The 27,865-nt window shown below is 42.1% G+C and overlaps 1 protein-coding gene across 1 annotated transcript in view; it reads right to left on the bottom strand.

The window, feature by feature from the left end:
• Window positions 1–16,643, bottom strand: part of LOC139699005 (uncharacterized) — a 203,326-nt gene extending 186,683 nt beyond the window's left edge. Inside the window, exon 1 of the mRNA XM_071598000.1 lies at window positions 16,435–16,643. Within this exon, the coding sequence (XP_071454101.1) occupies window positions 16,435–16,643 (209 nt within the window). The remainder of the gene's footprint in view (window positions 1–16,434) is intronic.
• Window positions 16,644–27,865: the final 11,222 nt, after the last annotated feature.

Here is a 27,865-nt window from a genome sequence, read left to right as displayed (position 1 = left end):
CATTAGAAATACAATTGAGCTAACAGAATAGTCAAATGAAAACAAATATCGATCAATCATGATGGAAAACTATCCATTTTGATGGAGCCAAATTTGAGAAAACACCAATACCATTACTGAAGCCAGATAGACTAAATAACATGTGGTCAACGTTCTTGCTGTCGTAAAGCTAAGGAGAAGAAAATAACGCATCCGTCATTCAGGCAACAAGTAGATCCTCATGAGGGTCTGTAGACCCTTAATTATATTAACACACGTATATAGTAAGGGTATGCAGACCCTTATTAAAGATTTGTGACCATTTTTTAGTCACTACATTTTTTAGTTACTATTTTTTAGTCACTGATATCCCTCTTTGATAGACTTACTGCAGGTTGTGCTGCAGCCTCTGAATTAATGAGATTAGTTTCATAATCCAACATAGTTTGTATTATTCTTTTCTTCGCAGGGAAAATTGCATATGAACATGATCCCTCTTACCTTATTTCCTCTATATATATCCGCTACTTTCTCCAAAAAATTTTTATCGTCTACAGAAAATATCGTCTGCAATATTATCATCTATAGAAAACTCGACGTAAATAAAAATTGAAGTATTTTAGGAACAGGTAGAATTACTGCGAATTGGGATGCGCACATAGAATTCTGAACGTAACTTCGGAGCAGCAGAAAATTAAACAACCATTAAAATGCATGATGTACATCAAGGAACATATTTAAATCTGTGAAAAATATTTAAAACGCTATGGACTCCGGAGTAGTGAAATATTCAAGCCATAAGTTCAGCCTAGTCCAACGGGGAATGTACTAGGGGCCTCCCAACCCGAAGGCCCGTGTTCAAAACCCGACAATGACACATATCTTTCGGAGGTACATCCCCCCTTGGCACCTACAGTGAAGACCAGAGTGCGCCGTCTGTTGAATAGGACGTTTAATGGCTGATCCCTTGGCGCCTTTCGTTATTAAGATTAGGCAAATGCAGACGCTTGGTTCCCTTCCAAACCCCTTTACCCCATTCCCTCACAACATCCTACCACTACCAGATTACCCCCACCTATCCACTACTGGCGCAAATGACCTTGGGTACCGGTCGCCTCTCCCTTGATAAAGTACAGACATAAGCCAAGCACTACATGATTATTCATGACCGCGGAGAGTGCCTAGTACTTGCGATTATTCCAACTCGCACGAGAGCAGGCAACAGCAGGGAAATTGTAGGAATATGGGTATAAGTGCACGTGCTCAGAGGGGAATAAGTGCGTGTCCCTGTACATGCACGCACTCACACGCACACACGTGTGTGTGTGTCAACAACTGACCCCAATTAACAGGGATTTTGACAAACTGAGATTAATCGTGTTAGTTACGGGGATCTTTGAAAACTTATTCCCGTGTGTGTTAGTCTTCTCGCGAGCGAGGGTATCATCTCCGCTGGACCCGTTTCCAGCCAAAGAATTCCGAAAAAATCCTCCTTGAACCGCGAGCTCATTGTGTCCGACCGAGAGTGTAAAAAAAACTCGTAATTATTGTCCTCTCGCTGGGAAAACAACCTTTTCGTTGCAAGTGGGCGGAGCTTAGCGTAGTTACCCCCCCATGAATCCGAAGGGAGCATTATGCCGCGTTGCCAAATCTCCTCAACCACTGCTGCGAGCGGAATTCAAAATATATCAAATCCCAATGGAATATGCAGGAGAGCACAGAGCGGAAACTTGGTCTCTGAGGCAAGATGATGACGTAGACTGGATATTATAAGAGATGTGAAGATGAATAGAATTGGTGAAATGGCCAGAAAGGAATGCAAACGAAGAAGTATACTGGGTATGGGGGGGAGGAAAGATGGTTGTTAGAAGAAATACAAATGAGGCGATGAAATGTTAAAGACGGCGGTAGAGGGGAGAATAGCAGACAGGAGAGGTAAATAGGGGGAAAGCATTAGGCTCACTGGACGAAATTAATGGGAATATGGAGTATCTAGAAAAAAAAGGGTTGATTGCAGCGTAAGGTTTAACTCTGCGCGGTGTCCGGAAAGGTTTAGATACGTGACAATAGCCAATTCAGAGTGTCTGCGCAAAACCCACCTTAGTCAGTAGAATTAATGTTAATTACAATTTATAGAGTTATCATCATCACCACCAGTGTTTCAACCCTGAGACTATTTTACGGCAGCCGGCCATTACGCTCTCCCTAGCTTTTCTCACAAAACTCATTCTTTGCTTAGACTTTCCTATTTTATTTTTATCTTTCTTCACCGTCATTTACTTTGAGTATGTGTTCATGTGTAGGAGTATCCTTAATATATATATGTATGTTATATGTATATATATATATATATATATATATATATATATATATATATATAACATACATATATAAATTAAGGATACTCCTACACATGCACGTATATATACACACATGTGTATATATATATATATGTATATACTATAGTATATGTATATATATTTTCTTTCCTTTTCGATGTGAAAATCTATGCTTAATGAATTTGTGTCAGTCTATAGGTAATTATGTGTATGCATGTACTTATAAATTTGTCACGGGTTCGATTCCCGGGCAAGGCACTCTGGGCAGCTGCAGCTCCACCCAAGCTATGTTATTTTTCGGGTACCAGGTCTTCCTGGGAAACCATAACCGGCACAGGGAAAGGAACTGGCCCCCCTACCCTGATTTGTGAATGTCACACGCCGTATAAGGGCTTAGTACTGGGTGAACTCTACCATCACCTACTAAACCGACCGTTGATCGACGGTTGATTACTGTGTTTATGGTTTTTATAGAATAAATACCACGATGGGTTAAATGGAAGAAGGGACCACTAGGTCTCAACTTTGCCCAAATAAAGATATCTATCTACCTATCCATTCTTCTCTAATTAATATTAATTCCCTCTCATCCCCTTGTATCTCCTCTGTTCCACCTTTACTAATGTTCCCCTCCCAGCAGTACCCAACCCTCCGATAGATCCGATCAGGGGACTGTTTCACCGTAAAAATATTTCACCGGGAGTAATTCCATCACGTTATATTTGAATGCAAGGTTACATCTTCTAAGGACATTGATATTCCCGCCGAATCTCAATACTGTAGCCAACTCCGTGGTTTTTCACTCTCCGGTATCGACTCCGACCATCTTTACCTGTACCTTCAGTGCCTAATCATGAAACTACGGCCTCTCGCCATTGATTCATGGCAGTTTGCTTTTAGGAGCCATTTTTACCTGCGGCATCTTCCCATACAAAAATTTTAGAAAATGTAATTTTTCCAAATTCAAAAAATGTTAACCGCACCTGACAATAGAATCGGCGAACTTGTTTACCTCCGCATTCAAACACTCTAACCCCCGAGCTACTTCGGCCCAAAACATATGACGTGATATGCCAAATATTAATAAACAATTAAAAAAAAATAAAAAAACGAAGCCAAGCTGACTTTCGTAACAAACGCAAAAAAGAGTTAATCTTCCTGCAATCAGTTAGAGGTCGCTTGTGATAGAATGTGCTTGGCAAGATTGCTATTTCTTTCGGAGTGTTAATCCCCCATAAATGACCACGCTGACTGTGCTCGATAAATGTGCCAATTTCGGATGCATGGATTTTTGTTATGGTAGGATTGCTGGCTTGAGAGGAAACTCAGCGGAAATCGCAGGTCCTAGATACAGATTTAATGTAAGCAAGCTTAATGTATTTTGAACAATTACGGCCATTGGAATCGCATTTATATTACAGTCGACATATCTGTAGATAAACCATAAATGGCCACGGTTGAAAAACTGTGAAAAAAGAACGGCGCGTAGACACCGAATCAATCTCCAAATACAGTATTCGACCCATGCCTTGTACCGTTGTCCTCTGTAAAAAAAAAGTGTTCGGGCGGAGTTAATATTTCTATGTTTCTCGAATGAGCGATAGAAATTTCGATCCCTGTCGAAGTGGCACGCCGTGATCGCCTGAATTCTGAATTCTTTACGACCCGATTTCCGTCTGTGTGTGGCAAGATGGGTTAAGGAGGGGTGTGTGGGAGGGAGTCCAAGTGGGGGGGTGAAATATCGCGAGCGGGCGGGCGGCTTCAAGGCCGTTTGGACAGACGGCGGGACGACCACCGACATAGACGGTCATCCACCCGCGCTAGCATCCGACGCATCGAACAGAGAGATGACACCAGACAATGGGTGATTTTGCCAATTACTTCCATTCACTTCATTAATATTGAAAATAATACATGCGTTATGTACGAGGGTAGGCTGAAAACTAGTACACACAAACACACACGCTTGTAGACCACGAACAAAATTACCTTCAGAAGCACTCCTGGTGGCATGTGGAAGTAACATTCCCCCTAAACACGCATGCGCAATTTTGAGGTCGTTATAATTGACTTTTGAGAAACGGAAGTATGGAGACGTTCTGGTGCTATGTTTACGCGAGTTAAACAGCGCGCTGCTGTCGAAGTTTTGACTACTGAAAACGTGACACCCACTCAAATTCATTGTCGTTTAAAGGCTGTTAATGGTGAAGATGCTGTTGATAGATCTACTGTAAATCTATGGGTAGTAAAATATCGTGGCTGCGAGCCTGGAAAAGCCATAATTGTTGATGAAACACACGGCGGATGTCCGACCACTGCCACAGACGATAAATATCGCAAACCCGTCGAAGATTTGATTCAAAATGACCGGCGAATCACTCTCAAAAGCGTATCGCAAACCATATTGGAATATCCAAGGAACTTGTCGGCTTCATTATTGAACAGTTGGCATACTGTAAAATCTGTGCACGATGGGTCCACCACGCCGTCTCACAGAGGAGAACAAACAAAACCCTCCTTATTCCCCCGATTTCGCGCCTTGCAATTTTTATTTTTTTCCTCAACTCAAGAGACGCCTCAAGGGAAATAATTACAACTCGGACGATGGGATGAAGGTAAGAATTCGATAACATCATTTAATGTGTATATTCTTCATTGAAATGCATCATAATTTGTTCATTATTTCAATGCATACTATTTGATATTGCCAGACATGATAATCTCTGAATCAGGAAAAAAACGAACTGATGCACTTTTAAATGTTATTTTTTAAAGAAATAATTGGAGACCATCGACTTTCTCAGTACCAGTAATGTTTGGGCCATCTGCCCATTTGTCGGCGTGAATCATTATATACGTCCGATAATAACAAAGGAAAGATTTCGAGAATTAAAATTGTCGCTCCTCATCGAAATCTTGATATTGGGTGAAACATGTTTCGTCATTTATGCGTGGAAAACGTTTTTTTCAAAATCTCAATTTTTTTCGATCTAAAAAATCTCCTGAAAAGTTATTCTAAATCGGAAATAGCCTATCTTACTTTATGTGTTTTTACCTTATTTAAGCAACAAAATAAGAGTCCCTTACTCCATATCGTCTTAGAGTGATGTCTCTCCAAATAAACAAGAAAACAATTTTAAAATTTATATTTTATCAAAGTTGATATGAAATTCTTAAGTATGTTACTTTCTTCAACTCCATTTTGATTATTGGAAAGGAATCGACTTTATAGAATTACAAATATTTACTGAGACAATATATTTTATTTCCAAATGGTAAAAATGTTATCAAAAGGATTTTTGCGTCACTTCAACTAGTTCAATGTAAAAACTTGCATAGGAAATATGAAGCCGTATTCAGCTGGAGGGAAAAACGCTCCAATAGTTCAGGTATGCAAAAAAAATTCAGCGGCAAATCCGGGTGATATACGGTATATTCCCTCCCCGGACTACAACCTTGACGTGGTGGAAGGGCTTGTGCGTTCCGATGACCCCTAGAGCTGTACTGGCGGGAGTAATAAAAATTGCTCCTGGTAGGGTCTCCCATGCCAGATAGGTCGAAGGTTAGGAGCCAGACGAAAGGTAGTCCACGCAGCGTCTGTTCCTCAGTGAGGCGGCTGCAATGGCGTCTGACCCCAGTGGGGCGTGTTAAAAACGTGGGGCGTGGGGTGCTAAAAACACTATTGAGGAAGGCAACGGGAAACCACCTCAATTATCATTCCCAAGAACAATGTGATGGACAATAGAGATATTTTGAGTCCTGGCAACCACGGGGCTCGGCCCAATCGGCCGTGTGTCGTGCCCGGCAGCGGGGGAGGCAAGGCTTCCGCGGTCGTCATCCCACGAAACCCTTGCAAGGGAAAACCAGCAGCAGCAGGACAGAAGACACAGGAGAAGAAGACCAAATTAGTTAGAATAGGAACGTGGAATGTTAGGACAATGATGAGGACGGGGAAATTGGAGAATGTTAAGCGAGAGATGGAAAGGGGAAATATAGATATTTTAGGTCTATGCGAGGTGAGATGGAAAGATAGCGGGGATTACTGGAGTGATAAGTATAGAATAATATACAGCGGTGGGGACGAGAGCAAACGAGGGGTCGCCTTAGTATTAAATGAAGAGGTAGGAAGAAGCGTAGTCAACATAGAGCAGGTAACGGATAGAATACTACTAGTGGAGATAAAAGCAGAACCGACGAACTTAGTTATTATCCAGGTATACATGCCACCGAGCAACCATAAGGAAGAAGAGGTCGATAGGATATACGATCAGTTAGAGGACATGATTGCATGTGTTCCTGCAGGGAAGCATTTGATAGTGATTGGAATGCGACAGTAGGCGAAGGAAGAGATGGTGATGAGGTGGGGGACTACGGTTTAGGCACGAGGAATGACCGCGGGGAGAAAGCAGTTGAGTTCTGCAGGAGACAGGGGTTAGTTATCACCAACACTTGGTTCAGACACCACAAAAGACGCAGGTATACATGGAAAATGCCAGGTGACTCGGGAAGATATCAGCTAGATTATATCCTGGTTAGACACAGGTTTAGGAACAGTGGGATAAATTCCCACAGCTTCCCGGGAGCGGATGCGGACTCAGACCACAATTTAGTTGTTATGAAATGTAGCGTACGTTTTAAAAAGATAAGGCAGGGGCGGCGAGTTAGAAAATGGAATGTAGAAGCATTAAATGGGTTGAAAAGAAAGGAATACAAACAGGCGGTAGAGAAAATCATGGAGGACGGTAAAGAGCTAATTACTATTGAAGAAAAATGGGAATGTATCAAAAAAGGGTTGTCTAAAGCGGCAAAAGACACTATTGGAACCGTTAACGCTAAAAGGACTCGTAAACCATGGATCACGGATGAGATGATTACAAAAATGGATGAGCGGCGAAAATGGAAGAATATAAATACAGAATTAGGCAAAATGAAGTACAAAGAATTGAAAAATAAATTGAGGCGGGCAACAAATAAAGCAAAGGAAGCATGGTGGAAGACGCAGTGCGAGAATATGGAAAGTCTGCAGAGGAAGGGGGAAATCGGTGCGCTTTACAGCATAGTTAAATCTTTATCGGGAAGTAAGAAAGGGAGATCAACGATAGCAGTTAGAGATAAGGCCGGTAAGGTAATAGTTGACGCAGGAAAGATCCAAGAGAGATGGAAGGAATATGTAGAAGACCTGTATAGTAAAGAGCTTAGACCAACAAAGTTAGACATCGAAAAGGAACATGACGTAGAGGAAGATAGCTTAGGTCCAGGCATACTAGACAATGAGATAGAAAGGGCATTAAGGGAGATGAAACTAAATAAGGCCGTGGGGGTAGATAACATTCCCGTGGAACTTTTGAAATGCTTGGGAAAATGTGGGAGGAAGAGGCTATATGGGCTGATCCGTAGTATTTATGAGGAGGGAATCTGGCCGGAAGACTTTGTGAGATCAGTTTTAGTTCCTATTCCGAAAAAGGTAAAGGCCACGTCATGTGAGGACTATAGGACAATTAGTTTGATATCCCACGCAGCTAAGGTTGTTCTCAGGATCATAAACAAAAGGATAGAGAGTAGGGCAAATGATTACTTAGGGGATGATCAGTTTGGGTTTAGGAAGGGGAGAGGTACGCGTGATGCCATTGCAGTAATGAGATTATTAATCGAGAGGAATATAGAACACAACCAGGAGGTATTTGCCTGTTTCGTAGATTTCGAAAAAGCGTTTGATAGAGTAAATTGGGAAAAACTAATGAGTATATTGCAGAAAATAGGAATAGATTGGAGGGAAAGGAGGCTAATCCGCAATCTGTACATGTCTCAGACTGCCCAGGTGAGGGTGGGAAACGGGGATTCAGGATGGGCAGTGTTAGGAAGGGGTGTAAGGCAGGGTTGCCCATTATCACCGTTGCTGTTCAACCTGTACGCAGAAGAAATGATCAAAGAGGCATGGGAAGAACTCGAGGTAGGAATGAAAGTGGGCGGGGAAGTCGTAAAATCAGTTAGGTTTGCTGATGACCAAGCTTTAGTTTGTCAGTCAGCCAAGGGGCTGCAAGCATTGCTTAGTGAATTGGAAATTCAGTGCGACAGGTATGGGATGAGAATCAATATTAATAAAACAAAGGTTATGCGATTTTCTAGAAAGAAAAAGGCCAAGCTTACCATTAAAATAGGAGGGCAAAAGCTAGAGCAGGTAGAACAGTTTACGTATCTCGGTAGTGTTTTGGACCAACACGGTCAAAGTAGTAGGGACGTAAGGAGAAGAATTGCGCTAGGCAAAGAGGCTTTCACAAGGAGGAGGGAGTTGATGACAGGGACTTTGAGTAAGGATGTTAAGAAAAGACTCGTAAAAACTTTGATATGGAGCGTAGCTATGTACGGTGCGGAAACGTGGTCATTGAAGCAGGAGGATAGACGTAGATTGGAGGCTTTTGAAATGTGGGTGTGGAGAAGAATGGAGAAGGTGAAATGGACAGAGAAGAAAACAAATGAGGAAGTACTTGGTATGGTGGGCGAAGAGAGGGGTTTGTTGGGAGCAATCCTATGGAGGCAGGAAAAGTGGATGAAGGGGGTGTTGACCGGCAGTGGGATGTTGAAGTCTGTGATAGAGGGTAGAATGTTGGGCAAAAGAGGAAAGGGAAGGAACAGGATAGGGTTGTTGGACGGGATGAAGGGAGGAAGGAAGTACTCAGAGATGAAGAGGGACCTGATATAGAGTAGGATGATTGATTTTGTGTTTTGTTAGGAGTAATAAAATATTTGTTTGGTAGTTGTGTCAGTCCAAAAACCTACCTTAACCGGTAGATTACTTAAAAAAAAAATACGGTATATTGATAGCATATCATATATTTATAGGATAAACGTACATTTCGTATATTAATAGCACATCATACTATTGCGTCTATGTAATCAGGAAGGGTCAAGTTTTTCCTACCAATTGGAATATATGAGCCTATTCAAATAGACGGTTTTTGAGTGGCCAATGGCAGGAAAATGTTATAAACGCCACATATAAGGAAATGTTACGCAAAAGTAATTCGGGGAGGTCCATTTTTCCAATCATCCCAGTCGATACGAAGCACTTTGGAAATTCTATGCCGAAATGTTCAGCCGATTTGGCATCAGTGACCGCGAGAGTGTTACTCAAGGGCGGATCTTAAAAGTTGTGACTTATTTATTTATGTACACTCCAAGCCACAGCCAGGGTGTGTGGCAGGGGGTGAATATATACCAGACTAATTTTCACCCGAACATTACCCCACCACGGTCGGATAATATTATTATAATCCCCTATTGTTCGTGGAAAAAATGACATCTTAAATCTATCTGTTCTACACTTTATCTCTCTTTTTATTGACATGATCTCTCCTACCATAGTGCGATGCTTCGCCCCATTATTGATACCCAACTTAGATCATCTATTTATATTGACACGCTACTAAGGTCATCATTACCACGTTTTACAAATCCAGTTCCTCTACGCTGCACGCCATCCGACTCGGCAATTAATCCAACTTCTCGAGTATCCCATATATGTACTTGCAGCATATTCTAAATGAGGCCTAACCCGCGAAAGATAGCATTTCTCTTTGACCTTTTCATCACATTTACCTGCTACTCTTCTGATAAATCCTAATTTATTTGTTAGCTTTCCCACATATGTTTTCACCCAGGGGAGATCGATAGTGAGGGTAACGCTTAGTTATTTAATTGAGTCTACACATTCCATTTCGGTTGTTTCCAATGCAGTAGGTATTCGGGAGGGAATTGCTCAGTTTACAAATATTTATGACACTTCTTTAAGTTTAATTTTAATTACCAAGGGTCGTACCATCGTTGCATAGCTTTAAGGTGATCTAATTCAGCCGCTATATCCTCAGGATCACGGATAATAAGGTAAACTACTGCATCGTCGGCGAATAAACATATCTTACTAGTGATTCTATCTAACATATCACAATTTTTTTGCTAGTCCAAATATTCCCCGAATGTGTTTAATCAGTCAATGTCAGCGCCGTTAACGGAAAGTAGGAATAAAAGAGGTCCGATGACACTTCCTTGGGGAACATCTGAAGGAACTTCTACTGCATTTAAGATAACTCCATCTATCACTATTCTTTGTTCCCAACCATTCAAAAAGTCTTAAAACCAACCACGGATATTTTCATCTATGCCATATGCTTCTAACTTTGTTAGTAGTTTCCTATGAGGTAATTAGTCGAAGGTTTTCTTAAAATCTTTTCTGGATTAATCGCGTTCATTGGAACGTTGCTCTCTTCCGAAGTAAGAATATCATGAACAAAGAGCGCAAGTTGTGTCTCGTATGATTTAGATTTTCGGACACCCTACTCATTTTTCATTAATAACTCCTGATTATCGAGGTGTCTCACAATTAAACTAGCAACTATAGCTCTATAGCCTTAGGATCTTTAGGTTGCCTTATAGGTTGAGGCAATCTTGGAGATAAAACTCCGCCAATGGGGATAAAAGAGCCGCGAATATAAATATTCTGGCAAAATGGAACAAGGTTCGCGACACCATCCGACGACAAGACAAGTGTGGCGTGAAACTTTGCAAAAAATGTCTGAATCGGAAATTGGAAAAGATACGTGGATTCGTCCGACCCAATTCACAAAAATTGGCGAAAATATTTGAACCATTTGGGACATTTGATCACAAAATTCACGAAGAAAACACGGCGTCATCAATACCCCACTAATGATCGCTGTCGTTAAATTCGTCCAATGAACGTCCTAAGGGACGCGCTGTTAACTTCTGTCTTGGAAAGCTTTCCAAGCAACGTGAAATGGGCAGTAATCCAAAAGAAGTCAGTCGAACCGTGTGACCTAATTTCCTTGATCATTTCATCAGCTTCATATTAATTAACATTAAATCTTATTAAATATCGATATAAACTTTTAATAGAGTGAATGATCTTTATGATTTGTCATTAATGAAAGGGATTATAGGAGTATGAAACGAAATACCATACGAGCTAAAAATATCCTTTTCTTGCCCTCAATTAAACGCCAGCATTATAAAAACAATTAGAGCGATTAGAAGCGAGACACCGCGGGCCAGATGAACCATTTCGATAGCGATACGAACATATTTCCGGGGATAAACACTTTCGCAAAAGTTACTCTGGGAATTGAGTCGGTGTTGTGCCTCGTGTACTGGCTTCCCACCCCGAGGATTCTCGTTAGAATCCCCCCAGTGGCAGAATTTTAGTGGTATCCCTATCCCTCCATGGGCGCCACGTGGATACCTTTTCTTTATCTATACCTATATAATTTAGTAAAATCAACAGTGCACACTATTTTAACCTAACGTGATGGATGGATCCTTCGCCATTACATTACATCTGCACATTCAGCATTGATTGCTCCCAAGTTTCTGGTATAAAAATTCAACCACCCTCCTCCATCATCCTTCTTATTCACCAGATCTCGCCCCCTGCGAATTTGTCCTATTCTCTAAATGCAAAAATGTGACGAGGGAACATGACTAGGAAGTTGCGGACACAATAAAGCAAGAAACGATAAGAAAAATAAAAAGCCTAACTGCCGAGGAGGACTTCCAAGGGTGCTTTAAACAGTGGAAAAGAAGATAGAATAAGAAGGCATAGCAACGAATGGAGACTAGTACTTTGAACAGGGGGACAAAATAGATGAACACGTAGACAATATTCTGCAAAGTAAAGCTTTTTATGGCCTCATTTCCCGTATTCATTGGGCAGACCTCATAGGAACTGTCCCCTCCCCCACCCTGATGTGTGTATTTCACATGTCGTCTGGCTTAGTAATAGGTGAACTCTACAATCACCTACTACCAAACCGACCTTCGGGTTGATTACTATTTTATATATATACACATACATACAGACCCCAGTCACCAGAATAAAACCTTAACTTCCCAGGAGGGAATTTTTTTAAACAGTTTCTACGTAACTCTTCAAAAAGCTGTGTATATTCGCAGGAGCGACTCGCATGAAACTAATCGTTTACCCTGATAACGCTATTGGTATGACATTTGCGAATGCATGGAAAAGTGATTCAGATCAAAACAATCAAGTCCGGGCACTCCTCTTTAGATATATAACCTCTTCCCTTTTAGGTACCGCAACGCAATTGCAAGTCCGAGCGAAGTTAAAAAAAAGTAATTGACAGCTAGGCAAGCCAAAAGCTGTGCCATGTACAGACTGAATGTCGGTTAAAACCTTTAATTAGTTACTTGCTTCAAGCAAAAAAAGCCAAGAGTTCAACTTACTTCCGTCATAAAAAAATATTATAGAACTAGAAGCAGTGAATATAAATTAATATTTAGTGATGAAGATTTTTACTGATCGTGAGGTAGGAAGGTACGGTTTAGGAGAAGGAATGGACCGCGGGGGAAATGTCCATGGGGTTTTACAAGAGCAATAGGAATTATGACTAACATCTGGTGTTATATATATATATATACATGATTTCGTCGAAGCAACACGGAAGTGTTGAATAACAAACTTGGACAGCAACAAAAAATGTACGAGGGTCATCCGGAAAGTAGTACCCGTTCGTGAAATAAAAAGACAAAAGTAAATATTAACAAACATAAAAAATTTTATTTGAAAGAGGATACTTTAAACTACTTCTCAACATAATCTCCAAGCAAATTAAGGCATTTGTCATAACGTGTGACAAGTTTCTGTATTCCTGCTGCATAGTCCTTCGCCGCCAGCTCATTGAGATACGCGAGGGACCCATCTTGCACAAATTTTTGCATAATGCAGATGGTGTTTAACAATTTCATGAACAATTGTTCGAGAAACATTGGGAAAATGCTCACAGATGTCATCAATTGTGACGCGCCGATCGTTCCTCACGAATTCGTCAACTGAGCTCACCAGTTGGTCTGTAATGACAGACGGTCTCCCCGAACGCTCATCGTCGTGTGTGTTCCCCCTCCCCATGTTGAAGTTGCGACACCACCGCCGAACAGACGACTCGTCCATTACATTGTCTCCATACACCTCCTTTAATTGGCGATGAATATCACATGGGCGAACGTTTCTTGCATTGAGGAATTTAATCACTGCCCTCACTTCACAACTGGCGGCGTTCTCAATTTTTTTAAACATTGTAAACAATCACAGAAACAACACAGGCAATGCTAGCGTCACGCAACTTGGCTCAGAGAAGGCAGACAAGCCACTGAAGCTATCTGACCTCGTCCAGCGGCTACTCGCGTCGTCAGCACTTCATGCGGCACGAACGGGTACTACTTTCCGGATGACCCTCGTAAAAACACACAAAAAGATCACTCTCATGTTATTTCTTGATCTTTTCGATGGAATTTAGCCCCGTCTTCATCGGAAAAAATAGAAGTAATGACTTGTTAATGTTAATGACGGTTGAGCCATTAAAACGTCAAAACTACTTAGGTGAGTGTCCTTTCTTTGTGTTTCTATGTTTTAAAAATCTACATCTGGGTTTATATATATCCCTCCCCGGACTACAGCCTTGACGTGGTGGAAGGGCTTGTGCGTTCCGATGACCCCTCGAGTTGTGCTAGCGGGAGTAATAATAATTGCTCCTGGTAGGGTCACCCATGCCAGATAGGTCGAAGGTTAGGAGCCAGACGAAAGGTAGTCCACGTGGCGTCTGTTCCTCAGTGAGGCGGCTGCAATGGCGTCTGACCCCAGTGGGGCGGCCAGTAAGTGATGGTGTCACGTTAAAAACACTATTGAGGAAGGCAACGGGAAACCACCTCAATTATCATTCCCAAGATTTAAATGATGGGCAATACAGCTGTGTCCATCCAAAATCCTACATCATTTACCGGTATATTAACTAATAATAATAATAATGTATATATATATATATATATATATATATATATATATATATATATATATATATATATCCACGTGGAGTTAGATATAAGGGAAAGGAATAGGATACATATAAAGGGATAGGAATACATATAAAAGACGAACACAGGAATAGTTGGGAAGCTGGAACGAGCAAATCACAAGCGCAAAAAAGTTACATTTGCGGATGATCAAGCGGGAGTTAATCATTTAGCCAATTGAGAGCTCTCATTTCTGAGTGGAGCATAAAATTAGTTTGATAAATATGGCATGAGCATTAATGTAAACTAAGGTTATGAGGTTTCAGAAGAAGAACACGGAGACATTTAACGTTAAAACAGGAGGACATAAACTAGAGCAGGTAGTAAACAATAACCGAGCACGGAATTGTTTCGGATCAAGAAATCCAAATCAGGAGGGATATTGAAAGAAGAATTACGGTAAGTAATGGAGCGTTTGACAAATAGGTGGCTGTTTTATAATAGATAGGTTAACTAAAGAAGTATAGCAAAAACTTGTATAAACGTTAATATTTGTCTTTTTTCGCGGAAAGCGTCTTTTGGAGCGTCTTTTTGTATTTCGCGGAAAGTTGAATATTATAGAAAGAGGAAAATTTTACGAGGCTGGACAATTTTGAGATTTGGATGTGGAGAATAGTGGCGGAAATAATACGGATAGAAAGGAATACGAAGGGGAGGAGGTTATAAGCCTGGAAAGGGAAGACAGCAAGGTTGTTGGGAGAAATTCAAAGAACGCAGGATGAGTGGATGTAGGAGATACTTAGAGTGACTTAGGGTTGCTAAAGATGGCAATTGAGGGGAGAATGCTGAGAAAGTGAGGTAGGTAGAGGAAAACAATGAGCATTTGGTTTGTAATTAATAATAGTTGACAGTAGGCAGTGCTAATTAATGAGTAGTTGTAACGTGCAGTATTTTGGTTTAAGGATCTTTTGTGTTATGCGAGTTAGACCTCAAGAATTAAGTGGTACGTAGAGACATAGTTCATCAAAAACCTACATTAACCAGTTCGAATTCTGCTAATAATAATAATAGAGTCAATTAATATACACACTATCCTATTATAGAAATACCTCTTCAGAAAAGAGTTGATATGGCGCTTTCGTCACATTTGTAGTTCTTAATTTCTTTTCATATGACATTTTTTAGTAATGGTCACTTATGCTACATTGTACATCTACATAAATACCCCACGATACACCTCAAGGTGTGTGGCAAGGGGTAAAAGCACCGGGTGGGATGGGTAAGGGATAAGGGAAAAGAAGGCTGTTTAAATCGTAAGGAAAAAGGGAAAAAACAGTCAGTGAAACCCGGAAAACGTGCAAATCAATATAAATACATGCTAATAGAAAACCTAATTACCAACAAGTGTTAATTTCACCCACTGAAAAAGTTCTTTGGTATACGAAAGAGAAGGGAACATAAATGAACTACAATTGAAACCCAGCCAGCTAATAGGACACCGAATAACGAGATAAAAATGTGAAATAAACAGAAAAATAATTTAATTATTTTCTTATGTTAAAAAAAAAAACTTTTGAAAATAATTACCTTTGATTTCAACTAATTTAGGGTTGACATTCGTGTAAACCGTGCGCGTAGTCAGCGGTATAAGATTGCTAGCATTTAGTAAGAATGTGTTCTCAAACTAATTATTGATGGGCAATCCACAGTTTAGTATTCGAACGAATTATTTTAATACGATTCTCCAGCAAAGATTCCGCTAAAACATACGCAAAATTTATTTCATCCAAGAGTAACCAACGGATGATTTTTTTCTCAAATACTTGTTCAAGTCGTAATGGCTACTAAATTTAACGATAATAACCAAATTTTGCTTCAAAATATGATTATTTATTAATTTGAATCCACCCAACAAAATTAGGATCCATTACATGTTAGAGATCATACAGTCACAAACACCCAAGACTTTGTGAAAGGAAAATCCACTTAAACGGTAATCGAACCATTCTCACGCAGCTGGCGAGGTTGCTTCACCGTCACCGAGACCAGATTTAAGAGGACTCCGCTTGAGACCTTAAGCAAATGCGATTGCGACTTTAAAAGTGAAATTCAGTGCACATCCTTTGCTCAACTTCCTATCTCCGCATTGACAAACAGAAGCGAAAGACACGCTCCTCTATCCGTTGGCGATAACCGTGATGACTCGGAGTATGGAGAAGGGTCGATCCGGAAGAGTTCCCGTCGTCCGATCCAAAGGCAGACGAGACAAACAATAACAAATATAGATAAGCACACCCACCTGGCGACCTTCTGTTCGATGACGTAAGTTTTGGTCACTAAGAGAGCCTTCTCTGCTTCCTCCTTGTCGATACGGTCCGAACGAAGCCGGTACATGCTGATCAGGAGGGCCACGGACACGAAGAAAAGCGCCGGAAACCTCAGAGACCTCCAAGACAGCTTCTTGCACCATTTGACGGCGGAGCGCCATGAAGCCATCAGCTGCACCATCTTCGAAAGCGACTCTCCCCCGGAAGACACTCGCGGAATGGACACGGATTGCCTCTGCAAAACACGGGACGGCTTCTTTCGCTAGCTCGCGCTTTTCCTCGGCGTTAATCGCGAGGGGAGAAGGCGTGGCGGAAGGCCTGGGGCATGGCGGGGCTGCGGGTGACCATTCAGAGAGCAGGGCCGACCCGGAGACTTCAACGGTCGAACGGGAGACTTCAACGGGGGAATGACAAAAGGTGGACGTCGTTCGGTCAAGCCATAAAGAGGGAAGGAAGCGAGAAGGGGATTATGGGATTGCGGACTGGGGGTGAGGGAGGAGAAGGGAGGGAAGGAGTGAGAGAGTTCCGGGCTAACGGGAGAGTGGCAGCCTTCGATCGGGAAGGGAGTATGCGAGACGGACTCAACGGAGGCACCACCCACCCCGCTTCTCCTTGCGCCCTTGGCAGTCAGGTGTCGAAAGTGCAACTCTCGGCTGGCTGTCGGGGGGGAATTCTTTTTACGGGCAGTGGAACAGCAACCGGCTGGACGCTTCCCGGGTGGTGAGCGCGAGGAATGACTCCGCCCCCATTCCTCCTCTCTGACTTGTTTATACAAAACAATCAGTGTGTGTGTTGGGGGACGCTTCTTTTATCTTCCGATCGTCTTGAACGAACGAAGAATAAAGTCCCCGCCCAATTGGAATGTTTATCCGCAGAAGGGCTCTTGGCTGCGCGCCTTCACGACCAGGGACGAAAGAGGATATCACGGGGGGGGGGGGTTCTTTCCGTCTTAGAATTGACCTCAAGATCTTCCTCGGTGGAAAAGGCACGATTAGAATAAAATGTGCCCCCGCGGCTCACTCCTTATCACTCGTCGAATGCGGCAACCTGTTCCACCGGAACGCCAGCAGCACTTCGGGATTCTCCAGATGTGCTGCTCCTGCGCGTAAGACGGATTGACAATCGTCTTCGGGATTCCGGAGGAGAAAGGAATGCCGGGATGACGATAGGGTGTTTATTTTATGAATCCACCAACCCCACGTTTTATGGCAAGACACAAAAGGCGGTTGGATCAAAGTGGAATCCAAAAACCAGGACACTGTAAGGACCGATTCACACACACCAGGTTTCCTTCTGTGCACGTTCGCTCGACAGGGTTGGCGAGTAACCTTTCACAGATTTAGGCTTCCGGATACAGAATGGAAATCTCTTCTTGTAGACTGCAGAATGAAACTCGTGCGGAATGTAAAAAAATAAAACAGAGAAATGCAGGATCCTCTTATCGACGCGCACAAAAACTAACAAACACACACGAGGTCGTCGTTTTCCTGCTTCTTGTCCGCCGCTGGCGCCTTTGAAAGGGTTTTGCTCTCTCGAAGAAGGGACGGTAGGGTGGGGGGCGGGGAGCGTCAACGGAAAGACTTGGGTTTTCACCGCGCCCGCTTGCTCCAGATACGAGCACGAGGGACACAAAAAAAGTACTGGCCGAGTTAGTGAGGAAAATGCGGTCTCTCAAAAGAGTCCGCGAACTGCGGGGCTGGCTGACCGGCCAACGAGTCCTCCGTCCGCCGGGCTTGGGGAGAGAGCGCGCTCGCTGTTGGTGGCGCCACTGACGTGGGCACGGCGAACGACGTCAAACGGCTCACCTGAGCACGAGACGTTCGATCCGCGGCCGACGGCGGCAGACTGGACGGCGGGTGACTGGGTCACCTCCGACAGGTGGGCATGTGCGCCGGTCACGTGCCCGCCCGCGCTCAACCTCCCCCCTCCTCTCCCTCCGCCCCTCCACCCTCTCCACTCGCTTCCCCTCTCAAAAGCCGCGAGCGCGACCATTAACAGGTATTTCCCAACGCGCCGCAGCGTTCGCTCTCATTATTTTTTTAAATCATTTGTTGCTACACCTAAATGAGTATCCCCCGTGCAGACACGGGAATCATTATGTCCCCAAATTATATGGGTACATTCGACCACCGGGATAAAATAAGAGGAAGAGGCCGTCACTGACAGTTACAGCTATCCCTTCCCTCCCCTGCACGCTACGTAATTGCGATAAAATCAAACGCAAGAAACCTTAAATTTTTCAAAAGCAAAATTTATCGATTAAGTAAAACATAGTTTCATTGTTTCGAAATATAAACGGGTATGTATCTGTGTATATACATGCGCACGTGGTTGTGTATGTGAGAAAATGTGCATTAATGAGGACTAATCTACATCTACATAATACCCCGTAAGCCACCGTAAGGGCGTGTGGCGGTGGGTGTTAGGTAACCACCCGTAAAAAGGAACACAACAACATGCAAAAAAAACATGCATGCAAAACTATACCCACAGTGTTATATGCAAAAAAATTTCATTCTACACTCATGCAAATACATATACTATCATCGGACAAATAATGGCACCAAATATATCTAATAACGTGCAATTTGAAAAATAGAAAGGCGAAATTCTATCATTACATGGGCATGCAACATAAAACGGTCTCTTCCCCTAAGACACAGGTGGGGAATAACTCTGCAGGTAGCAGGAGGGTCTCCGCTTCACGGAGAGAAACGAGGGATGGAAGGGAAATCTTAAAAAGATGAATGAACGAACAATACTGTTATGAGTACTAAATTATTTATAGGCATTCTAATGAGGTCATGCGGAATGGTTTTGACGACAAAACACACGAGGTTAGTGAAAGTGCATGCAGATGAGTAGAACTAACTATTCCCTAGACGCTGATTGTGGCAAGTAGAATTTTTGCTCTCTATAAACCAGCAGTTGCTATCCCGTAATATTCATAAATTTACGGCTGGTGCCTTAGCAGCGCCCGCCATACACCCTCGCGGAGGCTTGCAGGTTATTGTGTAGATGTAAGGTATGTGGCAGGGGGTGCATGAGCACAAGGCATACACTAGCTGAATAGCTGTGTTCTTTTACCGTACTGGAGGGACGTAATTGAATATTCACGGCCGCTGCTCGCAATACTCCGCTGCCAACAACTCGAATACGTTGCAATGTCCACTTTGACCGAATAGAATTTGAATTTGGTTCTCGACAACGATTAATTTAGGTTCTCTTGCATTGCTCCTCTTCGCGAGAATCTCCTCATACATCTCCCGACAGCTGCAGTCTTCCCATAAGAAGAGAAAAAGGGAGGGAAACAAAAAAGGGCAATAAACCATTGGTCGATTTAGTCAAACACGCCCATTATTTTATGATGTACATAGGCATCATATCAACTTGTCTTTGCGAATATGGTAAAACAAGCATTCATATTTATGCATAAAAAATGTTTAAGCATGAAGGGATGGTGCCCTAACACCACACACCACGCGTCCTTGTGGTGGTTAGCGGGGTTTTGTGTAGATGTAGATGACCAAAAAGAGATAATTTCGCGACATTTCATTTTGCTCGGAGGGGGGGGGGGGAGGATATGCACATTTATCGAGTGATTTAAGATTGGGTTATCTCAAATGTTTCTTCATTCAGTTAGTCTTCTCTCTTATTTTAAGTCATATGCGCGTTCAAAGAGTACTTTTGAATCAATAATCCCAAATAATATTACTTGGGATTCTCATTTATTGATTAACTGGACGCTTACCTATATCTACATACTCGTAATACCCTGCAAGTCAACGCAAGGACGTGTAGCGGGGGTGTTTGGTCACCAGACATGCATGCGGAAACATTACATATCTATACAGTTATTAGCTCGAAAATGCCCCTCGAACAAAATTAATTACGACTAAAGAAGCTACTTACATGCTATGCTATTCTACATGCCAATGCTATTCAGTAACAGGACAATATTTAAATCATGCGGGAACAAGGTTACAAATATGGGTCTATTTTGAATGGATGCAGAGCATTGACGAAATCTACACACACCAGCGACACTGATGGTTCTCTTCGCGTCTGTATTTCAATATTTAATTACTACGAGGTAGAAACGTCATTTCAAATCTCTCCGTGCTACTACCTATCTCTCTGATTTTACGTACGTGATTTGATCTGCCATAGTAAGTCGTGGCTTGTAATAAGCTTTTAAAATACATGAGTTATAAACCTCTTTTTCCACATACGGTCAACTAGTGGATCCCATCCTAATTCTTCCAATAGCGACGTGACATTGCTACGTTGTTCATGACGACTTTCCCCCAAATAGAGTTGCTCTAAGTTGCACTCGATCTAGTTCCAAAACTAAACCTAAGTCTTGAGTATTACATGCAATGGCCGCGTGCCCTAGATTGGGCCTAACTAAAGCATATTATCAAAGCTCTTTTATCCTATCATTACATTTCCCAAGTACCCTTTCTATGGATCCTAAGTTTTAATATGCTATTCCGCACATTTCACGAATATGTTTTATATGTTTTACCGAGGACATGCCCTTTGTTGTTGTAATGCCCAAAAAATTTACCAATACTAAGACTTTGATTATATTTTCCTATTGATTGCTAATGTCTTCGGGTGAAATACTCTTCCACCAAAAATTCATCGAAACATATTCTTCAAATTTCATTCTTGTCCCCACCATGTCTCGCAACAGCTATTGGATCGCAATTACGTCATTAGATAATGATTTCCTGTTTTCCTAACTGTATATGTCCCTATATATATATATATATATATATATATATATATATATATATATATATATATATATCACTTCGTCGTCAACAAAGAGACGAAGTTTACTGGAAACCTGAGAACTGATATCGTTAACGGGAACAATAGCGGACCGATAATGCCTCCCATCCGATGAGACGTTTACTGTGTCGGATTAAACGCCACATATAACTAACCTTTTGCTCGCGGCTTGTTTGAAAATTGAATAACCCATTCTACGAGGGTTAGCTGAAAACTAATGCACAAACATGCTTGAACACAACAAACAAAATGACCGTTAGAAGCACACTCCTGGTGTTATGAGGAAGTAACATTCCCCCCTCAACACGAATGCGTAGGTTTGAGTTCGTTACATTCATCCAGTGTATTTAGAGAAGCGGAAGTATGGACAGAAGTTCTAGTGCTATGTCAAAGCGAGTGATACAGCGTGCTGTTATCGAATTTTTGCCTTCACCTCATCATCTGAGGTGTAATGATTACCCTTAAGGTGTCTCTTGAGTTTAGGAAAAAAAATCGCAAGGAGCAAGATCGAGGGAATAAGGAGGGTTACCTTTGTTCTCTTTTGTGTGATGGCGTGGTACCCCCAGTCGTGCACACATTTTATGGTATCCCAATTGTTGAATAATGAAGCCGACAAGTTCCTTGTATATTCCAATATGGTTTGCGATACGCTTTTGAGTGTGATTCGCCGGTCATTTTGAATCAAATCTTCGACGAGTTTGCGATGTTTATCCTCTGTGGTATTGATCGGACGTCCGCTGCGTGTTTCATCAACAATCATGGCTTTTCCAGGCTCGAAACCACGAAATTTTACTACCAATCGATTCATAGTAGATCTATCAACAGCATCGTCACCATAAAACAGCATTTAAATGACGATGAATCTGAGTGGGTGTCACATTTCCAGCTGTTAAAAAGTCGACAACAGCACAGCTGTTTAACTTACCTTGACATAGCACTAGAACACGTCTCCATACTTCCGCTTCTCAAAATACACTGGATGAATGTAACGACCTCAAACCTCCGCATGCGTGTCGAGGGGGTATGTTACTTCCACATGTAACCACAATTGCTTCTGAAGGGCGTTTTGTTTGTGGTTTACAATTATATGTGCATTATTTTTCAGCCTACCCTCGTAATATATACCCCCGTAGCTTCCCAACTGTAGGATCAACCTCCTCTGAGGATATTTGTCGAATACCTTTTTAAAACATAAAAATATAGCTTCGATTTGAACATTATTTTCACCCGAGGCCAAAATATCATGAAAAAAAATTGACAGATCTACTCTCTCCAAAACCTAATTGGTTTTTTAATTAGGAAACTCGTTCACACGATTTCGATTGAACTTAAAATTATTATCATTACAACTTACTTAGGGTTGTTACCATGTACTAGGATCCTTGTTTCATTGAGTGTATGGATTATTGGCTCAGCCAATATTAAATCACAACTCAAATAATAAATACCAATAGCGCCAAACAATTGGTGGGGGTCAAGAGGGATGAAAAAAACCCGCTCTCCACCTCGCCTCCCTCTTCACCTCAGGTTGGGGGGGGGGGGCAACACGAAGAGGTGCATTTATCATTTTATTCCGGCCCCATCTGCCCCTACATTTTAAAAGCAGAGCAGGAAGGAAGAATTAAAATGCGTAAATAATGCGTAAATAACACGACGACCGTGACCAGATGTTCTCGCGCAGAATTGTTAAATGCAAGTCACGGAGTAGAATCGGGAAACGTAAGTTATCTATTCATAAGTGCGTGAATTTTCCGCCGCGCTCACCACCATTCACCATGGAAACCACCGGCCGAGGTGACATTCTCCGAGATGACAGTTTTAATCAAAGCGATTCTGGATAACGAAACGCAAGCCGTGACCTCTTTGCAAGACAATCGTAGAAAAATATCGATGGATAAGTAGATAATGCGAGAGAAGACTTGCGTGGCTAAGTGTTGCAAGATTTATATTCTTTGTGGATGGCATATTCACACTACGTACAACAATATATTTTTTAGCATAATTGAAAATGCACAACTAATTACGCACACGAAGTCAATTATACCAAAGTGATTCGCGGGACTCTTGAATGTTGCCATTTTTAACTCTACTTAATATCTAACGCCTTTATTTCGTCGATTCGAGATCTGCCCAATAAATACGCGAATTGGTACCATCGGGCGGTCATGGCGCGGACTATAGCCCCATATGGCCTACTAGCGGCGCTAGTTGCCTGAGACCCAATGAGCCGTCTGTGTATGGCGGATCGTAGAGCTGTGCGCATGGTGCCAGTTGTCAACATTAAGTTTTTTGATGAAGTGCGGTAAAAGTTACCCATATTATGACAGCTGTTTACGGTGACAATGCTTTGAAGAAAACATCCGTGTATTCAAGTGGATTAAGCGTTCTAAAGATGGCCGACAAGACGCCACGGATGATGTAAGGCCGGGACGACCTTCGACCACCTGTGTTGACGACAACATTGATCGTGTGTGGTCCCTTGTCCTTACCGATCGTCGAAACACTGTCCGAAATGATAGCTGAGGAACTGAATTTCGGGAAATCAACAGTGCACACTATTTTAACCGAACATGATGGACCAATCCTTCACCGTGACAATGCACCAATGCAAGTTCAGCATAGATTGTTCGCCAGTTTCTTGTTGATTCCTCAGATCTCGCCCCCTGCGACTTTTTCCTATTCTCTAAATGAAAAAATGTGATGAGGGAACATGACTGGGAAGATGTGGACACTAAAGAGCAAGAAACGATAAGAAAACTAAAAAGCCTAACTGCCTAGAAGGACTTCCAAGGGTGCTTTAAACAGTGGAAAAGAAGAAGGAATAAGAAGGCATTGCAACGAATGGAGACTAGTACTTTGAAGGGGACAAGATCGATGCAGACTAAATTTTACACAATAAAGTTTTAATATGGCCTCCGTTCACGTATTTATTGGACAGACGTCGTAAAGTAATAATTTCGTGCGCCACCCTCGCCTGCCTAACATCCTCATCCCTACCACACTCCTCTGCATTGCCGCTTAATATGACCTGCATCCAATTATCCTGCTTCCTTTGAATTTATCAAACAGCCATCTCTCTCCCTCCCCCCGCCCTTGCTAAGCCTAAGAACTTCGTTTGTTTCCCTTTCCTTCCACCCAGATGTTTTCTCATCTTTTCCCACACTCACACTCTTAAAGTCTACAATTTACACTTATTCTCATGCCACAACGACCACGTTTCAGAGCCGTAATATCAACACTCCATATCAAGGTTTATTACTAACCTTTTATTTTCGTCTTTACTTGAGTTTATTATCATCAACTCCTTCATTGTAGAAACACCTAATGTTAAGAGTTTTTCTTTTACTTTCCCTACTGCATCGCCCATCTTCTCCCAAAAAAATCCTCTAGAAATAAACGTTCGCATTTATGCTTACTATGAACATCCTGGTTATGGAGATACATCAATTTTTAGAAATATAAAGACATTCGCTAGTTTAAAACAATACGAGAGTTGCAATCAGAGGGAAATTCCATTTTCCTTCCATAGGCTAGAAAAAATGAAATTTTAAGGCAAGTGGTAAGTAGCGATGCGAATCACTGCTTCGTGTTTTTACAAAACGGCAGTAAAACCAATTAGTGATAACATCTACCAGAGGACATAATATACTTCATTCAATAGCAACAAATTGATCGAAATAAGTTCTAAATGCGCGTATAGTCACACTTGAAGGACTCAGTGGCCATAGGATAGTGCAAATTGAATATGATGTCAGAGATAAATCCAACACCCTGAATAAAGGTGTATATGAATATATTTGACTGGATTGATTACCTCGGCCGATTAGATTGATATTTAAACGGATGGATTTAAAAGGGCGTCTTTTCTTCGTCCGATTGGTGAAAAAAATAGAAATGATTGCAAGAGCAAATTGATATTAATATTGGCAGTGTTTATACTTTCCCCCCTCCTAAAGAATGCAACCTTGAGGTGGTGGAAGGGCTTGCGCGTTCCGATGACAGCTGTGCTGGCGGGAGTAATAATAATTGCTCCTGGTAGGGTCACCCATGCCAGATAGGAGCCAGACAAAAGGTAGTCCACGAGTGTCTGTACCTCAGTGAGGCGGCTGCAATGGCGTCTGACCCCAGTGGGGCGGCCAGTAAGTGATGGTGTCACGTTAAAAACACTATTGAGGAAGGCAACGGGAAACCACCTCAATTATCACTCCCAAGATTTAAATGATGGACAATACAGATATTTTGATTCCTAGTAACCACGGGGCTCGGCCCAACCGACCGTGTGTCGTGCCCGGCAGCGGGGGAGGCAAAGCTTCCGCGGTCGCCATCACACGAAACACTTGCAAGGGAAAACCAGCAGTAGCAAGACAGAAGACGCAGCAGAAGAAGGTCAAATTAGATAGAATAAGAACATGGAAGCTTTCACAAGGAGGAGAGGATTGATAGAGAAAGGGAACTTGAGTAAGGATGTTAAGAAGAGGCTTGTTAAAACTGTCATGGAGCGTAGTTGTGTACGGCACGGAAACATGGCCACTGAAGCAGGAGGATAGACGTAGATTGGAGGATTTTGAAATGTGGATGTGGAGAAGGAAGAAGGTGAAATGGACGGAAAGGAAAACAAATGAGGAAGTGCTGGGCATCATGAAAAGGGAGGAGATGGGATTGCTGGCAGAAATCACAAGGAGGCAGGAAAAATGGATGAAAAGCATATTGATCGGCAGTGGATTGTTGAAGATTGTGATAGAATGGAGAATGTTGGGCAGGAAACGAGGAAGGGGCAGGAATAGAATTGGGATTTTGACGGAATGAAGGGAGGAAGGAAGTACACAGAGATGAAGAGGGACTTGTTATAGTGTGGAATCTTGGGTTGTGTTTTGTTGGGTGAAAAAAGATATTTATTTGGTAGTTGTGTCCATCCTAAAACTATCTGAACCGGTAGATTATCTAATAAAATATAATTGCATATCGTGCATGCATCATAGACCCATTGTTATAAAATTGTTCACCTATGATATGAATATTGTTCTTTCACTGAATGTTTATGCACGTAAGGATCTTATTTGGAGGTGACTAACTTTGTTCGAGTTCATGATCGTGCTAATATCTCTGTAGTTGTAGATGTATTGATTGTACATGCATAACTCGTGACCTAAGATCCCCCGCAAGACGTCCTTGTGGCGGTTTGCGGGGTAATTTGGGGTTGTAAAATCGTGCGTGCGCATAATCCTTAATTATATCCTATCTGGTTAATTACCCTCACTTTAATGTTTGTCTAAGCCTTTATATTTCTCGATAATTTCCATCCGTCTTTTCGAATCTCACTTCTTTTCTCAGGCTGCAATAGCTGGTTATCTAAGGGGGATGGAAATGGTGCGGGGGCTATCGTACTGGCTTCCCACCCTGAGGGCGCGGGTTCAAATCCCGGCGGTGTTGAATATTTTTCAGTGGTATCTCGATCCCTACTTGAGGTGCTTTGTGGAGGGCACTTTGAGTGAGTACACCGTCCGTCGGATGGGACGTTAAACTGCGGACCCCTTGGCGCCTTTCGTAAAGAGTAGGCTAATGTCGACGCCGGGTTTCTCTCCACCCTTCATCCTTTCCTGTCCATCCCCTATGGCGCAAATGACCTCAGTTGTCGGTCGCCTCCCCTAAAATCTACTACTACTGGTTATTTAAATATCCCAATAAAAAAAGAAGTATCTATTAGGGTGTAAACTTATCATCACAGGTAACAACACGAAAAAGAAAATATTTTAGCGACTAATATGATGCCACTTGATGGCATAGAATTCCTAATACATGTCCGTGAAAAGAGCTAAACTAAGGTCACGATTTTTTTAATGAAATTTTGAGAAATATTTGACAGCAAAAGAAATATTTTTAATGCAAACGAAACGACGAGTCTGCTGAATATAATGAGGTTTGGACACGTGACCTAGTGCACACACCATCCGATGAAACTACGCTTCGATAATTTTCTCTCCTAGGCGACTCGTATTGACACTCACTCACTCTTTCCTTTGCCTGAGGGCGAGCTAGATAAATCCCCAGGGGCACATGGCACTCGCGTCGGCCCAAGTCCTTCGCTTGGCCGTTATTATTCCCCAGCACCTGGTGGGATAGGAAGAGTGTAAATCCACTGTTGAATCGGAGCTATGGAAGGTGATTATGGAACTATTCCATCAATTAGGGAAAAGTTAATTGAACTATTCACGCCACTGCGTCTGCTTGAAGCTTAACAAGGGTTCTTGGGCCGCGAATTGGCATAAAAGTACGGAATTAGTAGTAGGACTAATGAGCCCAATAGGACACCAAAATGACATCACAAGTGATATGTTTCGGTAGGAATCGGAAGAGAAAAATAGAAATATCGAACGGAATTGAGGAATAAAGGAAGCCCGAATGGTTTTTTAATATGGTGTATTTAGTTAGGCGGGGCTTGGAAAGCTAGCTGTGTGCAGTCCCTGGATTCACCACAAAACCCAAATTGACCCCTAGATTGACTCTAAATTATAAATCAATTCTAAGATTTTTTTCAAGATTTATTTAAGTTCTGACACTAGCAATTCAACGCTTCTTTCAGTTCATTACCTTTTGTAATCGGAC

Source organism: Hetaerina americana, unplaced genomic scaffold (genome assembly GCF_022747635.1).
Source record: "Hetaerina americana unplaced genomic scaffold, ioHetAmer1.1.p SCAF_9, whole genome shotgun sequence".
Lineage (NCBI taxonomy): Eukaryota > Metazoa > Arthropoda > Insecta > Odonata > Calopterygidae > Hetaerina > Hetaerina americana.
The sequence above is the reverse complement of the archived record's forward strand: the minus strand, read 5'-3'. Positions and strand labels throughout refer to the sequence as shown.